Source organism: Solanum verrucosum, unplaced genomic scaffold, assembly GCF_900185275.1.
Source record: "Solanum verrucosum unplaced genomic scaffold, falcon-dt-bn FXZP01000042.1, whole genome shotgun sequence".
NCBI lineage: Eukaryota > Viridiplantae > Streptophyta > Magnoliopsida > Solanales > Solanaceae > Solanum > Solanum verrucosum.
The window spans coordinates 796,535-814,628 of NW_026020230.1; the positions used below are offsets into that span (position 1 = coordinate 796,535).

The window sequence follows — 18,094 nt, forward strand, 5'->3', positions numbered from 1 at the left end:
TAAATATGTGACTATCAACCCTTTGCAACTTCTAACTGCATTTTCCTACTTGCCACTATGAAATGTTAAGTCACATTTCTTCTACTTTCAGTTATGAAATAGCATTTATTAATAAGTTGTCTCATATTGAATTTTGACTTAGGGATAAAGATCTACCTAAGTTTAGCATAATGCAGCTTCTTAACAAGAAGATAAATGTAAATAATGAAATAAATTCACATCGCACTTCATGCAAAAAAAATTATTAACCTCCAATTTGTTTCATCAACGAGTCAGATTCAAAATTTTAAATGGATGATCTATTTCAGAGTTGCTCAGTGAAAGAATTTTTATAATCTCATTTGCTCTCGGATCTAATTATTTGCTTAGTGACTCGATCTTACTTTCTTTTGAGGTTCGTTCAAAGTGGTAATCATACAATACCACAAACTCGCAAGTTGATCCTAAAGAACTCAAATCAGTTCTGAGAAAGTGGTAAAATTTTGATATCGACGGAATAAAACTCAACAAGTTTAAAGGTGCCTAATCGTCTATCCTATTAAAATATAGGCATATTACTATACATAATCTAGAGAGAAAAGCATGAATATTCGTGAATTTATAGTTCTACGCATAAATATATATACCTCTGAACTAAGAATTATCTAAGAACATACGTATAATATAAGGAAATAACAATTCATTTCTTCGTCCATTTTGTGACATTAACACATATTTTTGTGTGTCCCAAATGAAGATAAGTTGATGAGGAAATATTTCCATCTTTGTCGTGGAGAATTAATTGTGATGAAAAAGACATTTTTAACATTATAGACTGCAATGGTACGTAACCAATAAGTAAACATGAAAAGTCAAGAAAGACACACAACGGATGTGGCAACTTTATTGTAGTCTAATTATTGAGTTGTTAAAATTTCTTTATTATTATAATATTTCTTGATAAATAAATGGTCTTTGAATTTGACTCACTCTCAAATCAGTTCATAAGAAAATGAGTTTCCACAATTATATAAGAGATTTATATTCTCATCTCACAAATAATATGGAACTCTAATTAACACCCTATTATATATTCAGAACTAGATATTTGGATTGTCAGTAAATTGAATGAATCTATCTCTGATAACATAATAAAAAAACGAATCTTGAATCTATTGTTCAAACCTCAAAATTAGCTGAAGAATAAAGAATAATCCAAAATCATATAAGAAGCTCACGATTGACCCATTCCATAAACATTGTGGAACTCGAACAATATTTATTAGTATAAGCTTGGATTGGAAAAAATATAAGCATTTTACTCTTCTATAATTTCAAAATAAGATGCACATATACATTAATATAAGATTAAAAGTTAGCTATCATGTCACAATCATGGACACCATGAGATAAAGATAAATTATGTAGCTAGGAACTATGCAGAGTCAATGATTCAAAGTAAACGTTTTGGCTAATAATATAGTTGACCAACTATTTGGACATACGTATCTAAATCTGTGCAAATTTCATTTTCTCTTTGTATTATTATAAAGTCATGTACGTACTAAAGAAAAAACAAATTAGAAGTTTCTTTCTAACGGTGCAATAAATAGCTTTTGAAGATAAGAGGGAATGGCTAAGCCAGGTCAATTCTTTTAATATAAAAAATAGATTTTATCAAGTTTCTGTTTCAAGTTAAGGGATTTAATCTTTGGAGAGGCGGAGCCAGGATTTCAGACTAGTGGGTTCTGAATTTTAAAATAAAATAACGATCTTAACCTAAAGTAACAATCATCAAATTTTGAACATTTTTACTATAATCTTCAAGATTGTTCTAAGTTGGGTTAAAATTATTAAATTCACCATTAATATTTTGACGCCTAAAACAAATATTCTAGTACTAGTTTCACTATCACATTGAACCAATACTACCCGTCTGCCACCAAAAGTTAGAATTTTGAAAAGCAAACAACAATCATTTTAATATGATAAATTATCAATATGTGGGATAACCCTAGAATCAAAGATTAAAAATCAATTTTTGAATAGATAATCATACCATGTAAAAACAAACAAATAAGAAAAAAATGAAAAGGGAGAGACAAGAATACATACCGGAGGTCAGATTTTGGACGGTAATAATTAGATCAACAATAAAAGTTAGAACCCTAACTTTTGAAAAGAAAAAAGAAATTGGGTTAAAACTTTTTTGAATGTAACCGTGGATATTGAGTTTCGAATCCACAACCAATGGTGGCCGAACGATTTTACTGGTCCCCAAATACCACTAGACCAATCGTTTCATTGTGCTTGTGGGTTCGCAGGAAATATATTTATACATTTTATTTCATATTTTTATACAAATATAGAGTCTACGAAAAAATCAATGGGTTCGGCCGAACCCCCTTCCGGAACAATAGCTCCGCCCCTGAATCTTTGTATTTATCACAAGCCTTTTATAATTTTGACTTTTAATATATATATATATATATATAACAATAAGTTCAAGATAATTTTTTTTCAAATATAGAAATACATCATTCTTTCCGTAATAAACAAACTACAAAACAAATAAGATCATATAATTGAATCAAATCAGAATTTACGTAGGAGCGGATCACAAATAACAAGAACTGCCTAATACTTTGTCACATCGTCAACTTGATATTTGGATAGATTCATCATCTTGATCAACAAGGATCCTTAGGTACATTTACAATAGACGAATTTTCAAAGTCTAGTAGTCAATATTTTATATTTATTCGAGTGGAAAGTTGACAATTGTAACTTTAATGCCAACAAACTAGTTGCAATTGGTATGTCCTAATTATTGAGTCTGTTGGCTGCAAAATTCATTGGAACATCTCAATTACTCCACACATTGGTCATGTTTGATACTGCATATCTTACCCAATAGGATATATAGAATATTATAATCTTATTTTGCTAATTTATATTAAGATTATTAAGTAATATAAGTGACATCGGAGTTTCAAAATCACACATTTGTGGACTTGTCGGAGACAAATCAATTGAAATTTCTGTTCTCTTTTTGTATCCACAAAATTTAACATAATTAAATGAAATATTCATATTTTAACTAGTAATAATAGAGGCGGATGTAGCATATTAATAAATAACAGTTTCATCTGAACTCAATATTTTCAATACATAATAAAATTTATATATAAAATTGACAAAACATTGTTGCAAATAGTATATATTAAAAATATTAATGGGTTCAATACTTACAAGTAATTACAATATTTTGATACGGAATTTAGTTATATATGTTAAAAGATTAAAAAGTCGATGATACGTAATTATCATAAATAAAATTCCTCCGTTCTAAGCAAAAAAAAAAGAGTCGACATCCAATCATCCTCCATTTCATCACATCGTTTTCTTGTCTATCTAATAAAAAATGGGTTAAATTAATGGAGATCTTAAGACTAATTATATCCTGTCTATAAGTTTAATGATGCTAATTGGGGAACAAATCAGTCAAAGATTTGGTTAATTATACGACTTAATATATAGATTTTGTAGTCAGTGTCTAGACATATGAGTGAGATAGAAGACTAAAGAAGGAAATTTAGATTTTCTGAAGTATTTATTCATAAGAATAGTTGATTTTAATAAATACTTAATTATATCTTTTTAAGGTGGAGAACTAAATGCAGATTAGACAAGTAATTAAAGGGAATTAATGGAAAGAGTAGTAGATACGAGAAAGTATTACTCCTATCATCTAAATTTCATTCGAATAATGTTAATATAATGGCATGAGTCCCCAAAAACATACATTAAATGCACACAGTTTAAGACGGTTTCAAAATTTAAATTTTATAATTTTAATACGATTTATTTTATTTATTGAGTTCAAAATCTCCTATCATTATAGAAAATAGAGCTTTATTAATAATAGACTTTTTTTTAGTGAGTTAATATCATTATATTCAGAATCGCTAAGACTTTTAGTGACATTTATATAAAATATTTACTATAATATTCATATAATACAAAATAGTGACAATTATATTATTATTGCTATATAATTATCTTTTTAGTACCTTATTTGCTTTAGTGTATTTATGCTTGTTTTATAATTTTTTAAATAAATAAAGGGGAACTTGCATAAATCTAATTAGTTTAAGAGTAAATTATTTAGATACACTCTAGTTGCAATATTATGTATCCTACCATATTTTAGTGTGTCCATATATGCTCAGATACCTCCAGATACATGTATCTCATGATACATGGGATCAACATTAGATGTAATTTGTTTTAGATACATTATATCCAAGTGAGTTCACTTGTATATGAGATACATAGCAAATCTCGCTTGCCTCCCACACCTCTCTCATCTTGTTCACCACTCTCAAAAATATATGATATCATATAAAGTGCATTCTTATACCAAAGTGTTGCTACAAATTTGTAATCTCATGTACTATTTTCTTTTTTATTTCCCATCACATAGAGGATAAAAAAAAGAGAGTAATTTCCTTGGATAGTCACCCATGTTTGGGAAATTACCTAGGAATATCACTTATGTTTGTTTTAGGACCACAATATCACCCAACTTTACCTCTTATCCTCAAAATATACTTGACACAAAAAAAATATTATCTCTCTCCTAATAGGATGCCATGTCACATTATTCCTTTTTTATTATTAACATTTTTTTAATTCCTTTTTCATTATTAAGATTTTTTAAAATTCTTTAAAAACATTATATCCTTTGTAGTTTGACAATATGGTTACCTTATTACTCTAATGAATTAAAATATCAACAAAACGGGAGTCCGAAGCTAAAAGGGTCATATTTTTCCTTCAAAAAACAAAAAGGGCTAATCAAAAAAAAATTTAATCAAAAGGGCAAAATCCCTCCTGATGGATCGATTTTCTTTTAACAAAAATTGACGCCGTTCCGTTAAAAGAAATAAAAATTGCTGCATTTGGCAGCGATTTTCTCAAAAATTTTTTTATTATTTCTTTAAAATCGCTGCTATAGCAGCGATTTTTTGGTAAGGAATTAAAAAAAAACACATAAAGAACAAGTTTTAAATTACATAAATTTCCGGCAGCAGCCATTAAAAAAAAAAATAAGTTTTTTAAAGAAAAAATCGATGCCGAAGCAGCGATTTTTAGTTTTTTTTTTTTTTAATTTTCATTTAAATCGCTGAAAGGGTAAAGATTTTTAAATAAAAAGCTTTTTATGAAAATCGCTGGCTTCAGTTTTATTTATTTTTTTAATTTTTATTAAATTCTATGCAAGGGTAGAATTTTTTTTAAAAAAAATAATTTCTTAAACAAATTGCTGCTATAGCAGCGATTTAACTTCAGAACTTTTTTTTTTAATTTCTTAAACAAAATCGCTGCAATAGCAGCGACTTTGCTTTTATGTTTTTTAATATAAAAACGTTGTTATAGCAGCGATTTTAAAGAAAAAATATTTTTTTGAGAAAATTGGCAGAGATTTTTATTTCTTTTAGCGGAGCGGCTTCAATTTTTGTCAGAACAATTTGGTTAAATTTTTTTTTTGATGTGCTGTTTTTATTTTTTAAAGAAAAAAAGCTACACTTTTGACTCCGGACTCAACAAAAAGGTGCCATTGCCCATTAGTGTCCATATAAAAACATTATCTCGCTTGAAAAATCGGAGGAAGCCACATATTTTCTTGAAGAATCGGAGGAGCTCATATTTGGATTTGCCGCCTAATTCCCTAGAACTAGGGTAGAAATTTTTGGGCTATGTAATTTTTTTTTACTAGGTATTATGGGTTGTCTAAATTTTTTTAAAAAAAATGTTAATAATGAAAAAGGAATAATGTGACATGGCATCCTATTAGGAGAGAGATAATGTTTTTTTTGTGTAGGTATATTTTGAGGAAAAGAGGTAAAGTTAGGTGATATTGTGGTCCTAAAATAAACATAAGAGATATTTCAAGGTAATTTCCCAAACATGGGTGACTATCCAGGGAAATTACTCAAAAAAAAAATAGTGAGAATCGGACTCATATTTATTATGCGAGAAACTTTTACTAATTATAGTGATAACTGATAAGTACAAGTTTTTGCAATTTTTCTTTTGAATTTACTTTAGATAATACAAATATTTAATTTTTTTAAAATAGTCAAGTTTTGATATTTTCTTTTAAAAATTTATGGCTTGCAGGATATTGAAATTTCACCACTTATAATACTAAGAGATATATGCTAGATAGATTCTCCACTCGTGATTAACTAATGACTTTTAATTCAAATCTTGAAAATTAAAAACGTAAATACACTTTAATGTCACGATCCAAATATAATACTCATAAGCACCTACTAAGTATTTTGTATATAGCAATATTGTAGATAATTATAATTAACATGTAAAGATAATATAGATCTCATGTAAAAGCTATCATCTACATTTAAAACTCAATCATAATCGACATTATTACTTTAGGCTCTAGAGTGTGCACCCACTACACCAACAATAGGCCTTAGGCGATAGGGCGGCTGAACAAAATCATAGGCCTTAGCATGTAGTAGGATGGTTAAATCAAATCAGGGACGGAGTTAGAAGTTCATATATGAATTCAGTCGAACTCAATATATTTTGCTTAAATAATATATTTGTATTAAGAAATTCATTAACTATGTATAAATATTAAGTTCAGAATCTAGTTATTAATATTGAAAATAGTCATTTAAAATAATTCAAAATCCATAAACTTAAAATTCTATCATAATAAAATCATAGCCCTTAGTCGGTGGGACGGCTAAACCAACACGTGGTAATGGTATTAATATCTCAAACTAGCATAAATAAAAACTTTTCCAAATCATAAAATTACAATTTCAATCGCACATATTTTCATGAATATACATTCAATACACGATATTCTAGTAAATATACACATATATACACTGCCACAAATATCCAGCTTCTTTCATTTTCATATTATCTCCAAAGTTTCCTATCATTTAAAAAAAAATCAAAAATCCCCTCTAGGATATATCTCTCTCCTCTCGCAGATACATTCATATCCCTTCTCGGATACATCTCTCACCTATATATCCGGATGTTTGCTGATATATCCGGAAGTCCAGTGATGTATCGTGATGTTAGTTGAAGTTTTATACCCTCTCTGATACATCCCTCCTCTTTCGGATACATCCCTCACCTATGTATCCAGAAGTCTAGTGATATATCCGAAATTCATAAATTTTAAGGAATTTTTGTAATTTGAAAAAGAATAGAGAAATAATGTAATTAGCTCTTTACATTACGGGATTTAGGTAAATTATATTTATTTGTTTGTTTGTTTGCCTCAATTGCAATGGTGATAGAATTAGGAAAAATTACTTAAATACACAACACTTCTTTACCTATTCTCAATATTTCCCTACTCTTTTACTAAAATACAAAAATCCCTTATTTTCCCCCAATTCAACTTAACCGGATACTTTATTAGTTTAAGTATCCGCTCGTTATTAATTAAAATATTCGCGCTGCTATATTATGCATCCGCCCGTTAATTAAGTATCTGTGTTGTTAACAACTTAATAATTTAAGTATCCGTCCGTTATTAATTAAAGTATTCGCGTTGCTATATTATGCATCCGCCCGTTAATTAAGTATCCGTGCTGCTAATAACTTAATAATTTAAGTATCCGCCCGTTATTAATTAAAGTATCCGCGCTGCTATATTAAGTATCCACACTGCTATATTATGTATCCGAAAAACACTAAAAAAAAGGGATTTTTGGTAATTAATGAAAGAGTAGGGAAAGGAAGTAATTTCTTTCTTATACTATGTCATTTGCCTAATTTTTACATAGAATTAAGGGGTAGAGTGGACATCATCACTTTGATTGTAACTATTGGGCCAATTCCAATTCCTTAGTCGGATTGTGCTTTGTCAATTTCTCTAAAAATATTAGCCCAATAAGACATTCCTGTATAATGGATTCTAAATGTTCATGTGCAAAAAATGGTAAGATTTCACGCATTGTTCCCTTAACATTTTAATCAATGCTCTATCAATTTACTTGAAACACGGTATGCAAGATGTCATTGTAATCTCAATGCGCTAAATTTGACGACTTGGACATATAGAGCATTCTGACATTGCTTCGAAATCCTAAAGGTGTAAAAGCTTCTTGAAAAAATGGGGGAATATATGGAGTAAGAATGAAATTAGGGTAGAAGTAATTCAATAGTTAGACGAGAGAGGTAGTTTTAAGCTCAAAAATAGTTGAAGGGTATGTTTGGTTTATTCGAATATTTGAAGTAGTTCCGCCTTTTTTTCGAATACCAAAAAGAATTAAAGGTATAGCAACTATTAATTTCTTTATTTCTAAATCAACTTTATACCAACTATTGATGGACAAACATTTTTTTTTTTCTTAAAGTAAACAGATAATAACCAAAGAGTAGGGACCAAATGTATTAAGCTCCATTTATTATTGAGGCAGGAGTTGGGTGACCTTTTCTTACTTTTTGTTGGAATTTGTCAACTCCATGCATAAAATGCCAGCATTTTAATCAAAGTGAACATCCAAATTTATTCTCTGTAATTATTTATTTGGATTATTAAAAGTAGTACAAATTATTTAAGTATTACTCCGCTGTCTCATATTAGATACTCCCTCTGTCCCTAATTATTTGTCTATATTTCTTTTTTTAGTTGTCCCTAATTACTTGTTCATTTTGACAAATCAAGAAAAGATAATTTTATTTTATATATTATACCCTCAATTAATTACTTTAAAAAGGGTAGAACTTCTTGAAAATCTTAAGTTTTTAATTCATCCACTTCATAATTAATAGGGGTAAAATGGTAAATTTACTATGTCAATTATTGTTTTTTAATATGTGTGTCAATTCAAAAGTGGACAAGTAATTAGGGACAGAGGGAGTAGGTACTTTCTATTTTACATGATAATTAAGAAATTATTAATAAATTAATTACCTTTATTATTTTACTCTTTATTCATATTAATTAGTCTCTTGAAAAAAGAAATTTTAGATCTTCAAAATTTGTTTAAACTTCCAAAGGCTATAGCCTATATTGTAGGGGTAAAATAGAAAAAATAATTAATTTATATCCTAATTTAGTAACTCATCAAGTAATATGATATAAGTATTTTTAGTAAGATGTTTATCTAATATGAGACATAGAAAATAATTTATAAAATTAGAATAAATTAATTAAATATTTTTCATTTTATTTGTAAAATTATTTTTTCTTGAAAGCAATAAATATTATGCTTCAATTCACAACAAGACATATAAATAGAATGTATTAAAAGGACAATAGTAAAAATTATTCTCTTTATTTATGATTTATTTAGAGATGTGTAAAGATTAAAGTAAACAAATAATATAGAACGAAGTAAATATTAACTTGATACATTTTTTAAAGGACTATAATAGAATGATAAATTCATAAATGATTTGAAAAATAATTATAGTTAATAATGAATATAAACAAAAAATTATGCACAAAGTGTTTCATTTTCATTCAAATAAAAGAATAAGATTCTCCTGTAATCAGTCACAAAATTCTATTATACAAAATAATTAAAGAAAAATATGTTTTTGCTTATACACAATATCTTCCGTTAATTTTTAGCGGCCATGTGACGGAGATGACGCCGTTGAAATTGATACCGACGGCGAAGCTGAGCCGTACGCCGTCGTCCCTTGCTCCGACTGCCCAGTGCCATAGAATAAATCCGACAAGTAATTTTGCAAATCGTCAGGGGCAAATCTGACAACCGACTTCACTCCGCCACTTCTCAGTGATTCCCTGTACTTCTCGTAAAAGATCCGATAACCCGAAACAATCTTTCTAGACAATGATATCTTAACTTCGTCTCGGAGTTTCGGGTCGGGTATAACCCATGAACTCTGTACTCGGTGTGCTTCTTCAAAACCCGAATTGAATTTGAAAAACCATTCTCTTGCTTCCGGCGAAGACATCTCCGCCGTTGAATTCTCCGGCAATGACGTCAGCACTTTGTTCCATCCCATCCTCTCGTAGTTTGATATGTACTGTCTAATCTTCATTTCGTGCTTTGATAACCAATCTGATCCAAGTAGAAACTTCAGATTTGATTTCTTCACCTTCGAAACGACGTAGTTTAAGTTGTTCGCTAAGAACAGATAGGATAACGAAACGTCCTTATAGAGCTGAGCTTTTCCGTCGAGTTTACAGAGGAGGATGAGGACGAGCCACGCTAGCCTGACGGAGACGGCGGAGGACGGTGAGTCATCTTCGTCGGGAATTGGACTCATGAAGTAAGATTCCGGCAACGGCGATTGAACTGAAAGCGGCAAATCCCCGATGATTTCGGCAAAAGCACCGCTGTAATCGCCGAGGAAAACGAGGTAGTTCATGACGTAGCGGGTTAGAGGATGGACACCGCCTCCCGCCTTTGCTTTCGATGTATCTTTCTGAATCGCCGATTCGAACTCCGAAAGCATTAATCGAGCGGCTTCCCCGAGTTTCACCAGTGACGCCATCGCCTGAGATTTAACAATCTCAAACGAACTGAAGCTGAAAATCAACTCGATTTCATCCCATAGCTCGGAAATTGAGTTGTAGAGATCGAGCACAGTGAACATTTTCTCAAGAGATAATTTCTTATACTTTGCTACCATTTCTGGGAATGCAAAAAGAGTGATAGCACTTTCTCTAGCAATTTCGGAGAAACAAGTTTCTTTTATTGCATCAGAGGCGGAGAAAACATGATCGCACAGAATCTTCTCGCCATGGAACAGAGTACTCACTGCTATTTTCACAGAACCTAACCAATTCTTCGTCTTCTTCTCCAACATTTCCCAATCCATTTTCTGAATTTGTGAGGAGGTTAACTTTTCAACGCCCAAATAATACAACGTTTCATCGATCACTGATTTTCGATTGAGATTATAAATCTTAACGCACTCTTTTCCATAACCAGCACCAATCATACAATCTGCTATAGCTTTCAAATTCGCCATCACAAGTTCAGAAACTATCTCAACCTCAGAAGCTCGAGGTGATACCTCGGTATTAGTTATCTCATCCTCATGTTCATCCTCATCGGAAACACTGGACCGTGTTGATTGTCTTGAGGATCGAGTTGACAGAGTTTCAGAGTCTAGGAAATAGCGATTCCCTGATAAAATGGTGTACATTTCCTTTTGAAGTCTCTTCATTGCAATTTGCATGAGATTTTGAGCCTGAACAAGAAGTTCCGAGCTGGAACACTCTTTAATAACGAAATGCATACCATGTTGCAAGTTGGTAACAGCATCCAGAAATTTTAGTGCTTCTTCGCGATAATCTCTGAAAAGATTAGCGACTCTATTGTATGAAGTAGACGAGGAAGTATCCAGATCCCATTTTTTTATGATTACTCCAGCTTCGTTAATTGTATCCTCCATTAAAGTTTGGGAAAAGGTATGACGTGAAGGGGAGTCGTTAGAAGTAGTAGAAGAATGTAAAGGTGAACTAGGCCGCGATGGAGAGAAATGTCCGGTTCTCATTGTTTATTTCGTAATCAAAGATTTCGAGTTTTCAAAAGAGAGAATAGGCAAGTTTTGTCTTTTTATTTGGTGAAGGAGCTTAATTAGGATTTGAAAGAGAATGGGGTATTTATAGAAGGGAAGGCTAATAATAATTGACATAGAAATGGTTGAAAAAATTGAAGTGACGCGGTGCGACTTTTTGTGTTTTCGATTTATTCAACTGTCGAGGTAATCGAAGTGGCCTTTTTAGCGAAGGTCACAAAGCTCTTCCACTTGCGTACTTTGATATAGCCATATAGGGGTTTGCCATAGTTTGGCTAACTCAAAGGTCCAAAGTACCCTACTCGTTTTATGGAAAAATTTAGTAGCTCAATTAGTTGATTTTCTGAATTCTAATGTTATTGCTGATTGGTGAGAATTTAATTTCTCACTTCGTAATCTCATTTCTCATTTTCTTAAAAACTACTCTCTCCATCCCATAATATAAGTCACCTTTTCCATTTGCACTTGCTTCAAGGAAATAAGGTAAATTTACCCTTATGCCCTTATTTAATGTTTGCTTATGACAACTTTGTAATAAATGAGAAATGTTAGATTTCAAAAATATAAATGATTTGGATGACTATTTAAATTTTACTTTTTGGAGCCAATTTTTTTTACCAATTGATCCAAAAATTTTAGAAAATCAAGTTTTTCCCACCTCAATTTTTCTATATATTTTGTGTAAAACGTTTTTTATATTTTTATATATAAATTCTTAAGGCAAACATGACAACATCACAAAATATTCAAATTCCATTAATTCAAATTGATCTAAATTTTCCTGCTGAATCTGATGTTATTGATAATGAAATTAGACGACAAATGAATTTTAGTTCTAGTTCGATAAATCATTTGTTTTTTTATTTAAATGGTGCATAACTCCTTTATTTGGATCTTGATTTTTCTCAATTTGGCCTTCACATGTTTTGGTTGAGCCTTCTATTTTTGCATCTTTTGAACTTTTTGAAATGTCATCTTCCTTGATAAAATCTGTTGAAGCTTCAACTTTCAAGATTATTTTTGAATTTTTTTTCATTTTTTATTTTTAATTTGTTTGTTGATATTTTTTTTCAAAATCAGATTTTATAGAATAAGTAGTGAATAAAGAAAATAGTTAATTAATGAAGGAAGTACTCTCCCAATAAAATTAATTACTTGTAGATTTCCTAGGTTACATTTTCAAGATTAATTAATTAATCAATCAAGAGTATAATGGGTAAAATATGATAATTTATGCATAAATTTTATAAAATGACATATATTGTGGTTCAATTATTTTTAGAAAAGAATGACTTATAATATGGGACGGCTGGAGTACTCGTTATACATTAATTTGGTGACTTTCGTTTCTCCTAAAAATGACAACGAATATGAAAATAGTAGATGATTTGTGATTGGTGGTAAAAGAAAGTTACTTTGTTCTCGGAAATTACTGTCCTTCTTAATAAGCGTATCTTAAAGGGTTAAAAGTCAACCAAAAATTGAAATATCCAACTTGATTAATTATTCAAAATTGAACCTAAAAACTTATTTGAATTGTAATTTGTTACAAATTCTTTTGTCTTTTTTTTTTATTTGATTATTATTTTTTATGTAAGTCGTTGTATATATTGATCAGCTGAAAGTATTTCTGACTTAAATAATAAATAAATAACCAAATTGTGAATTATAATGTGGAATGTTTGAAAGAATTTTTTTTTCAAAAATAAATAAATTGCCGCAGCTGTTTCTTGCTGGGATAATTGCATAAAAAGCTACTACAACTTTGTTAAAAAATGAGAAAGTGATCTCATCGAAATTAACCGGCAGGCCGGCCTTTTTCTATTTAACGACACTTTACCTAACACAAGGCATAGCATAATCCAACAATAACAACGATATTATTGAGGTCTGAAGAGCATAGAATGTATACAAATTTTATTTCTATTTTATGGAGGTAAAAAAATTGTTTATTAAGGATCTTCGATTCAAGTATAACAAAATTAAAAAAGAAAAAGGAACAAAGAAGAAAACATGACGGCTAATAAAAAATTCAGTATACAACATTCAGTAATAACATGACATATTATCCCTTTTGGTTTTAGCACACCCTTAAATATTAAAAACATATATTTTAAAAACAAATTAATAAGAAAATAGTAGTATTAGATTAATTAAAATACTCCAGCACAAGTGATAAAAAGTCTTGATTGACATTTGACTCTCATGGTCAAATATTACGTACCATTGGTTAAATTTAAAAAGTATTCCGAATAAGCAACTTCCCCAGAAAATATTTTCACCTCAAATCGTTTTGGTTCTATTGTTAAACAATTCCATATTATATTTCCCACATTATTGGTTCTTTGGTACTATATGTTATATGTAATAAGAGATAGCAGTCAAAAGTATATTTTGAATTGTTTTAATTATTTTCTGAGTTTCATATTTTAACTATCAAATTTTTTTTCTTTTACTACTTGAATTGTTTTCATCTATGTATTAAAATATATTTTAACTATTGATTATTTCCTTTTTCGTATCTAGGTGATGATAATAGTTCAAAAGTATTAATAATCTCTAAATCTTATAATAATATATCTTGTTGTCATGACTACGCACATAAATTGGACTCTCCACGCCAGAGAATGAGTCAAGTCTTTTTCTCCAAATACAATATATACTTACTTAATATTAAACTATACTAATAGAATCTTAATACATAACGTTAGTTATAAGACCATTTCAAAATGAGCTTTTGCTCAAATAATTAATATTGAAATTCAAAAGGTGAAACTTTTTCCACTTAAAAACTACAAACGCATTGGACCAAATTTCAAATTAAATTTGTTTCTTACTATTCCTAATTGTTGACATTGGAATTAGGACGAGTTGGATGAGTAGGGATGCTATAATAAATTAGAAATATTATTTATAAAAAAAAAATCGTGCTTTTATAATGAAAATCATTTTTTTTCATTTATGAGGAATTTTAAAATATTTTTCAAAATAATTTGATAACAAATATAAGAAAATTGAAAAATATGTTCGTCCATACTAGACCCACCCCTTTAGTTAAGTGAATTATTATTCATATACAATGAAGGGGTGTTAACGGTTCAATTTTTGGTCAAAACTAAATTAATTTAATACTATTTTGATAAACACAAATCCAACAAATCTCTAACATAATTTTAAATTAATTTTATAAATTCACAAGACCATTTATTATTGTTCAAGCTTCCTTAGACTTACCAGTGAAGTTGTTTAATCTTTCAATACTATCACAAATGTTGGTCTCAATTGTGTTTAGAAGAGAAAGATTCTAATGATTTATTTATTCGGTTGAATCAAATTTTAATTAACAATTATTTAATCGATTAGAATCAAGTTTTAACTGACCAAACGATAGACACTCTTAATTCTTATATAAAACAAGTCAACAAAAATAACAACAATAATACCAATAACAAACGATATATATATATGTGTGTGTGTGTTGAATTATTATACATACGTATTCAAATAATATTTATTAAAATTTTAATATGTTTTCATGCTAACGCGCACATATAATTATGTTCCACGTTGAAAGTCTTTGAATTTGAAATGAAAGAACTTGTGCCAAAGAGTTGCATCCACCAATAAGAATATATCTAGAAATCGAATTTTCTATTTTTTTATTTCTTCCTTTCTTTCTTTTTACCAATTTGATAGGCATATTAATTCATGAATAAAAAAGAACATGTATGAGTATGAAACATTAATATTTGCTTACGTATAATTAGTTGCTTGATGATAGCTCGTATCAAAATGATAATTAAATTACTCTGCATTGTTATTACAAGTTGCTAATAATCTCTAATACTTATTAGAAATAATATATCATGATAAATGAATACACTTGACCTCCAACATTATTTAGTTTCATGCAATTTTCAATGTTAGACGAGTAATAATTAATTAATATGGGCATGTTGAATGCTGAATTATTATCAAGTTTTATAAAGTCAAAAAGAAAATGCAGGAATAATAATAATAATAACAACAACAACATATTTAAAATTCAAAATGAAAATTTCTTTAACATTCGAAATATCTAATTAGGAAAGAAACAACTTTATTAGCTTATTTGGTTGTTACCACAAAAGAGTAACATTCAATAAATCATAAATGGCATGAAGCACAGCCCCTTTTTAAGAAAGAAAGTCAAATTTCAAAAAAAAAGTCAAAATTTTCTTCCTTTGACATAGCCTTCTTTTCCTATTTGACTTGAAATTGGTAATGGGAGAAAAACGACGGGAATAGCATGACATAATAAATAATTTGAAATGTGTTCATGTGGTTTGTCTTTTTTTTTATTGGATGTTAGTATTTGTATTAAAATCTAATCAATTTAAATTTAGTTGAACAGGATTCATGGTCATAATAGTATTTTTTGGCATAAACTTTTTAATCTAAAAATCAGATATCTAATTAACGAAGGAACATATTCACTATATCATATCTATTAATAAAAAACATTATATCTTTGAAGGACAAAACCAAAAGTATTATCATTTTTATTATCATGCGCTTAAAGTCTATGTATAACTTATATAGGGATAAAAGTATTCATATCTTTCTTTTCTAGAATCATTCCAAGGTCAAGCATTTACGGATATAATTATAAACTTATTACTTTTTTAAAATTTAAAAAATATGAATATAAAGGACTAATTGTTAAAAGTGAGTCTTTTAGATTCAACAAATATTTTAAATTTTTATTAAATATAAAGGACTAATTCTATCAAACAACAATATTTATAAAAAATACTAATAATGAAGTAAATTATGAAAAATTGTATTTATGATAAGTATGTAATTGTAATAATTAGGAGAAAAATTATAATTGTAGTCCTATTAGAACAGAAAAAGAATTATTTTTAATTCTATTGAGACAGAAAAGTTGAGTCCATGCTGTAAAAGAGGTGATATTGTGAATATTGAAGAAAAAAAGAGAGAAGAAGAAAGAGGAATTTTTCCCCAAAAGTTCATTTCTTATTATTTATTTTCACATCTTTAATAATATGGTATTAAAACCTCTATGATCTTGATAGAAAATCAAATAACATTTGTAACCGTCTAACTTTTGTGAAGTGTATGGTCAAACCATTTTAAAAATAAAAATAAAATAGAAGGTCCACTTCAAATTGTTGAATAGTGCACGTCTAGGAATTAGTTTTTGAGAAGAAAAACAGAAGGATTTTAATAAGAAAATGATAATTATTGTATTGGAAAGAGTCGTGCATCCAATAATGTACTTTAAAGCAAACAATATTTGAGAATAGAATTATTATTTTTTAAAAAACAAGAATTTTCTGAAAGTTATATCTATGTAAATGGTTCAATCGTGTTTTAGATAACAATTCTTTTTCTTTATAAAAAAAATATTTCTTTAAAATATTTTGTGTTAAATTAAATGATGCTATATAAATTAAACAGAAAGTTTATTACTACTTTTTATGATTGTTCGAATGTTGTAAGCACGTCCGTCAAATGACCATCAAATCATTTGATAGACTTCTACTGAAAGTTTAATTATTTAAGCAGAGACTTTTTCATTAATAAATTTTATGCAACAATAATTAATGTGTAATTAGTATATAATATATGGATCAATGATATAAATATTTATTATATATTGAGTAAACGTCAATAACTCCTACAAACAACTTTGGCTAGATGGATAAAAAGCAAGTTTAACATGCGCTGATTTTCCTTTCTTAAGTAACCGATAGATTTTTTATATTTGTTTTTTTTTCAAATTTACATGGTTTTGTTGAAATTTTGCCATTCAAAATTTTAAATTTTAATTGAAAATTCGAACATAGAAGCTTTAACCTTTATTTTTTTGAACTAAATTTTATATTTAAAAATTATGTAAAAAGTACTATAAATCACAATTTAAAATATTTTGAAGACATATAAAGAAATCTGATAAAAAAATAATTTTAATTGATTCTCAAAATTCCAATTATGCAACATAAATTAGGACCGGAGTAGTAGGTTCTATATAGTATGTTTGACCTTAAATAGGAGGATATGGAGGTTGGAGATTAGCATAGAAGGTCAGTAGGTATTCCAACGTTGTCTAATTTCCTTATCAATATAATTATTATTATTACCCTTATCCTTCGATTTTAATAATCTTATTTTTTCTTTGTTTCGATTATCGTATTATTTTGTTGTTGTGATTGTGTTCTTCTACATTGTTTTTCAGTATGACTTCTTCACTACTGTATTTGTTTTACATACATGATTTTTGATATGCATTATTTGAGCAGTGGGTCCATCGAAAACAACTTTTCTATTTTCACAAGATAGAGTAAAATTGCGTACACACCACCCTACTCAAATTCCACATAATACTTTCTTGTATGAATTTATGTTGATCATTCATTAAATTAGTTAATATTACCTAATCAGAGAAAACAAAAAAAGTAAATAGATCTAACTAAAATTTAGTCTTAGAAGTCTGCTCCTTTCACTTTATTGAAGAATTAAGTTTAGCTTGCTTTTAAAGTTCGTCCAA

At 28.7% G+C, this 18,094-nt stretch overlaps 1 protein-coding gene across 1 annotated transcript; it reads right to left on the bottom strand.

Annotated features, from left to right (window-relative positions):
• Window positions 1-9,612: 9,612 nt before the first annotated feature.
• Window positions 9,613-11,530, bottom strand: LOC125831939 (exocyst complex component EXO70H1-like). Its single transcript, XM_049511061.1, has one exon. It carries the CDS (start codon window positions 11,515-11,517, stop codon window positions 9,613-9,615), a length of 1,905 nt encoding a protein of 634 aa, XP_049367018.1. The 5' UTR covers window positions 11,518-11,530.
• Between the last annotated feature and the right edge of the window lie 6,564 nt (window positions 11,531-18,094).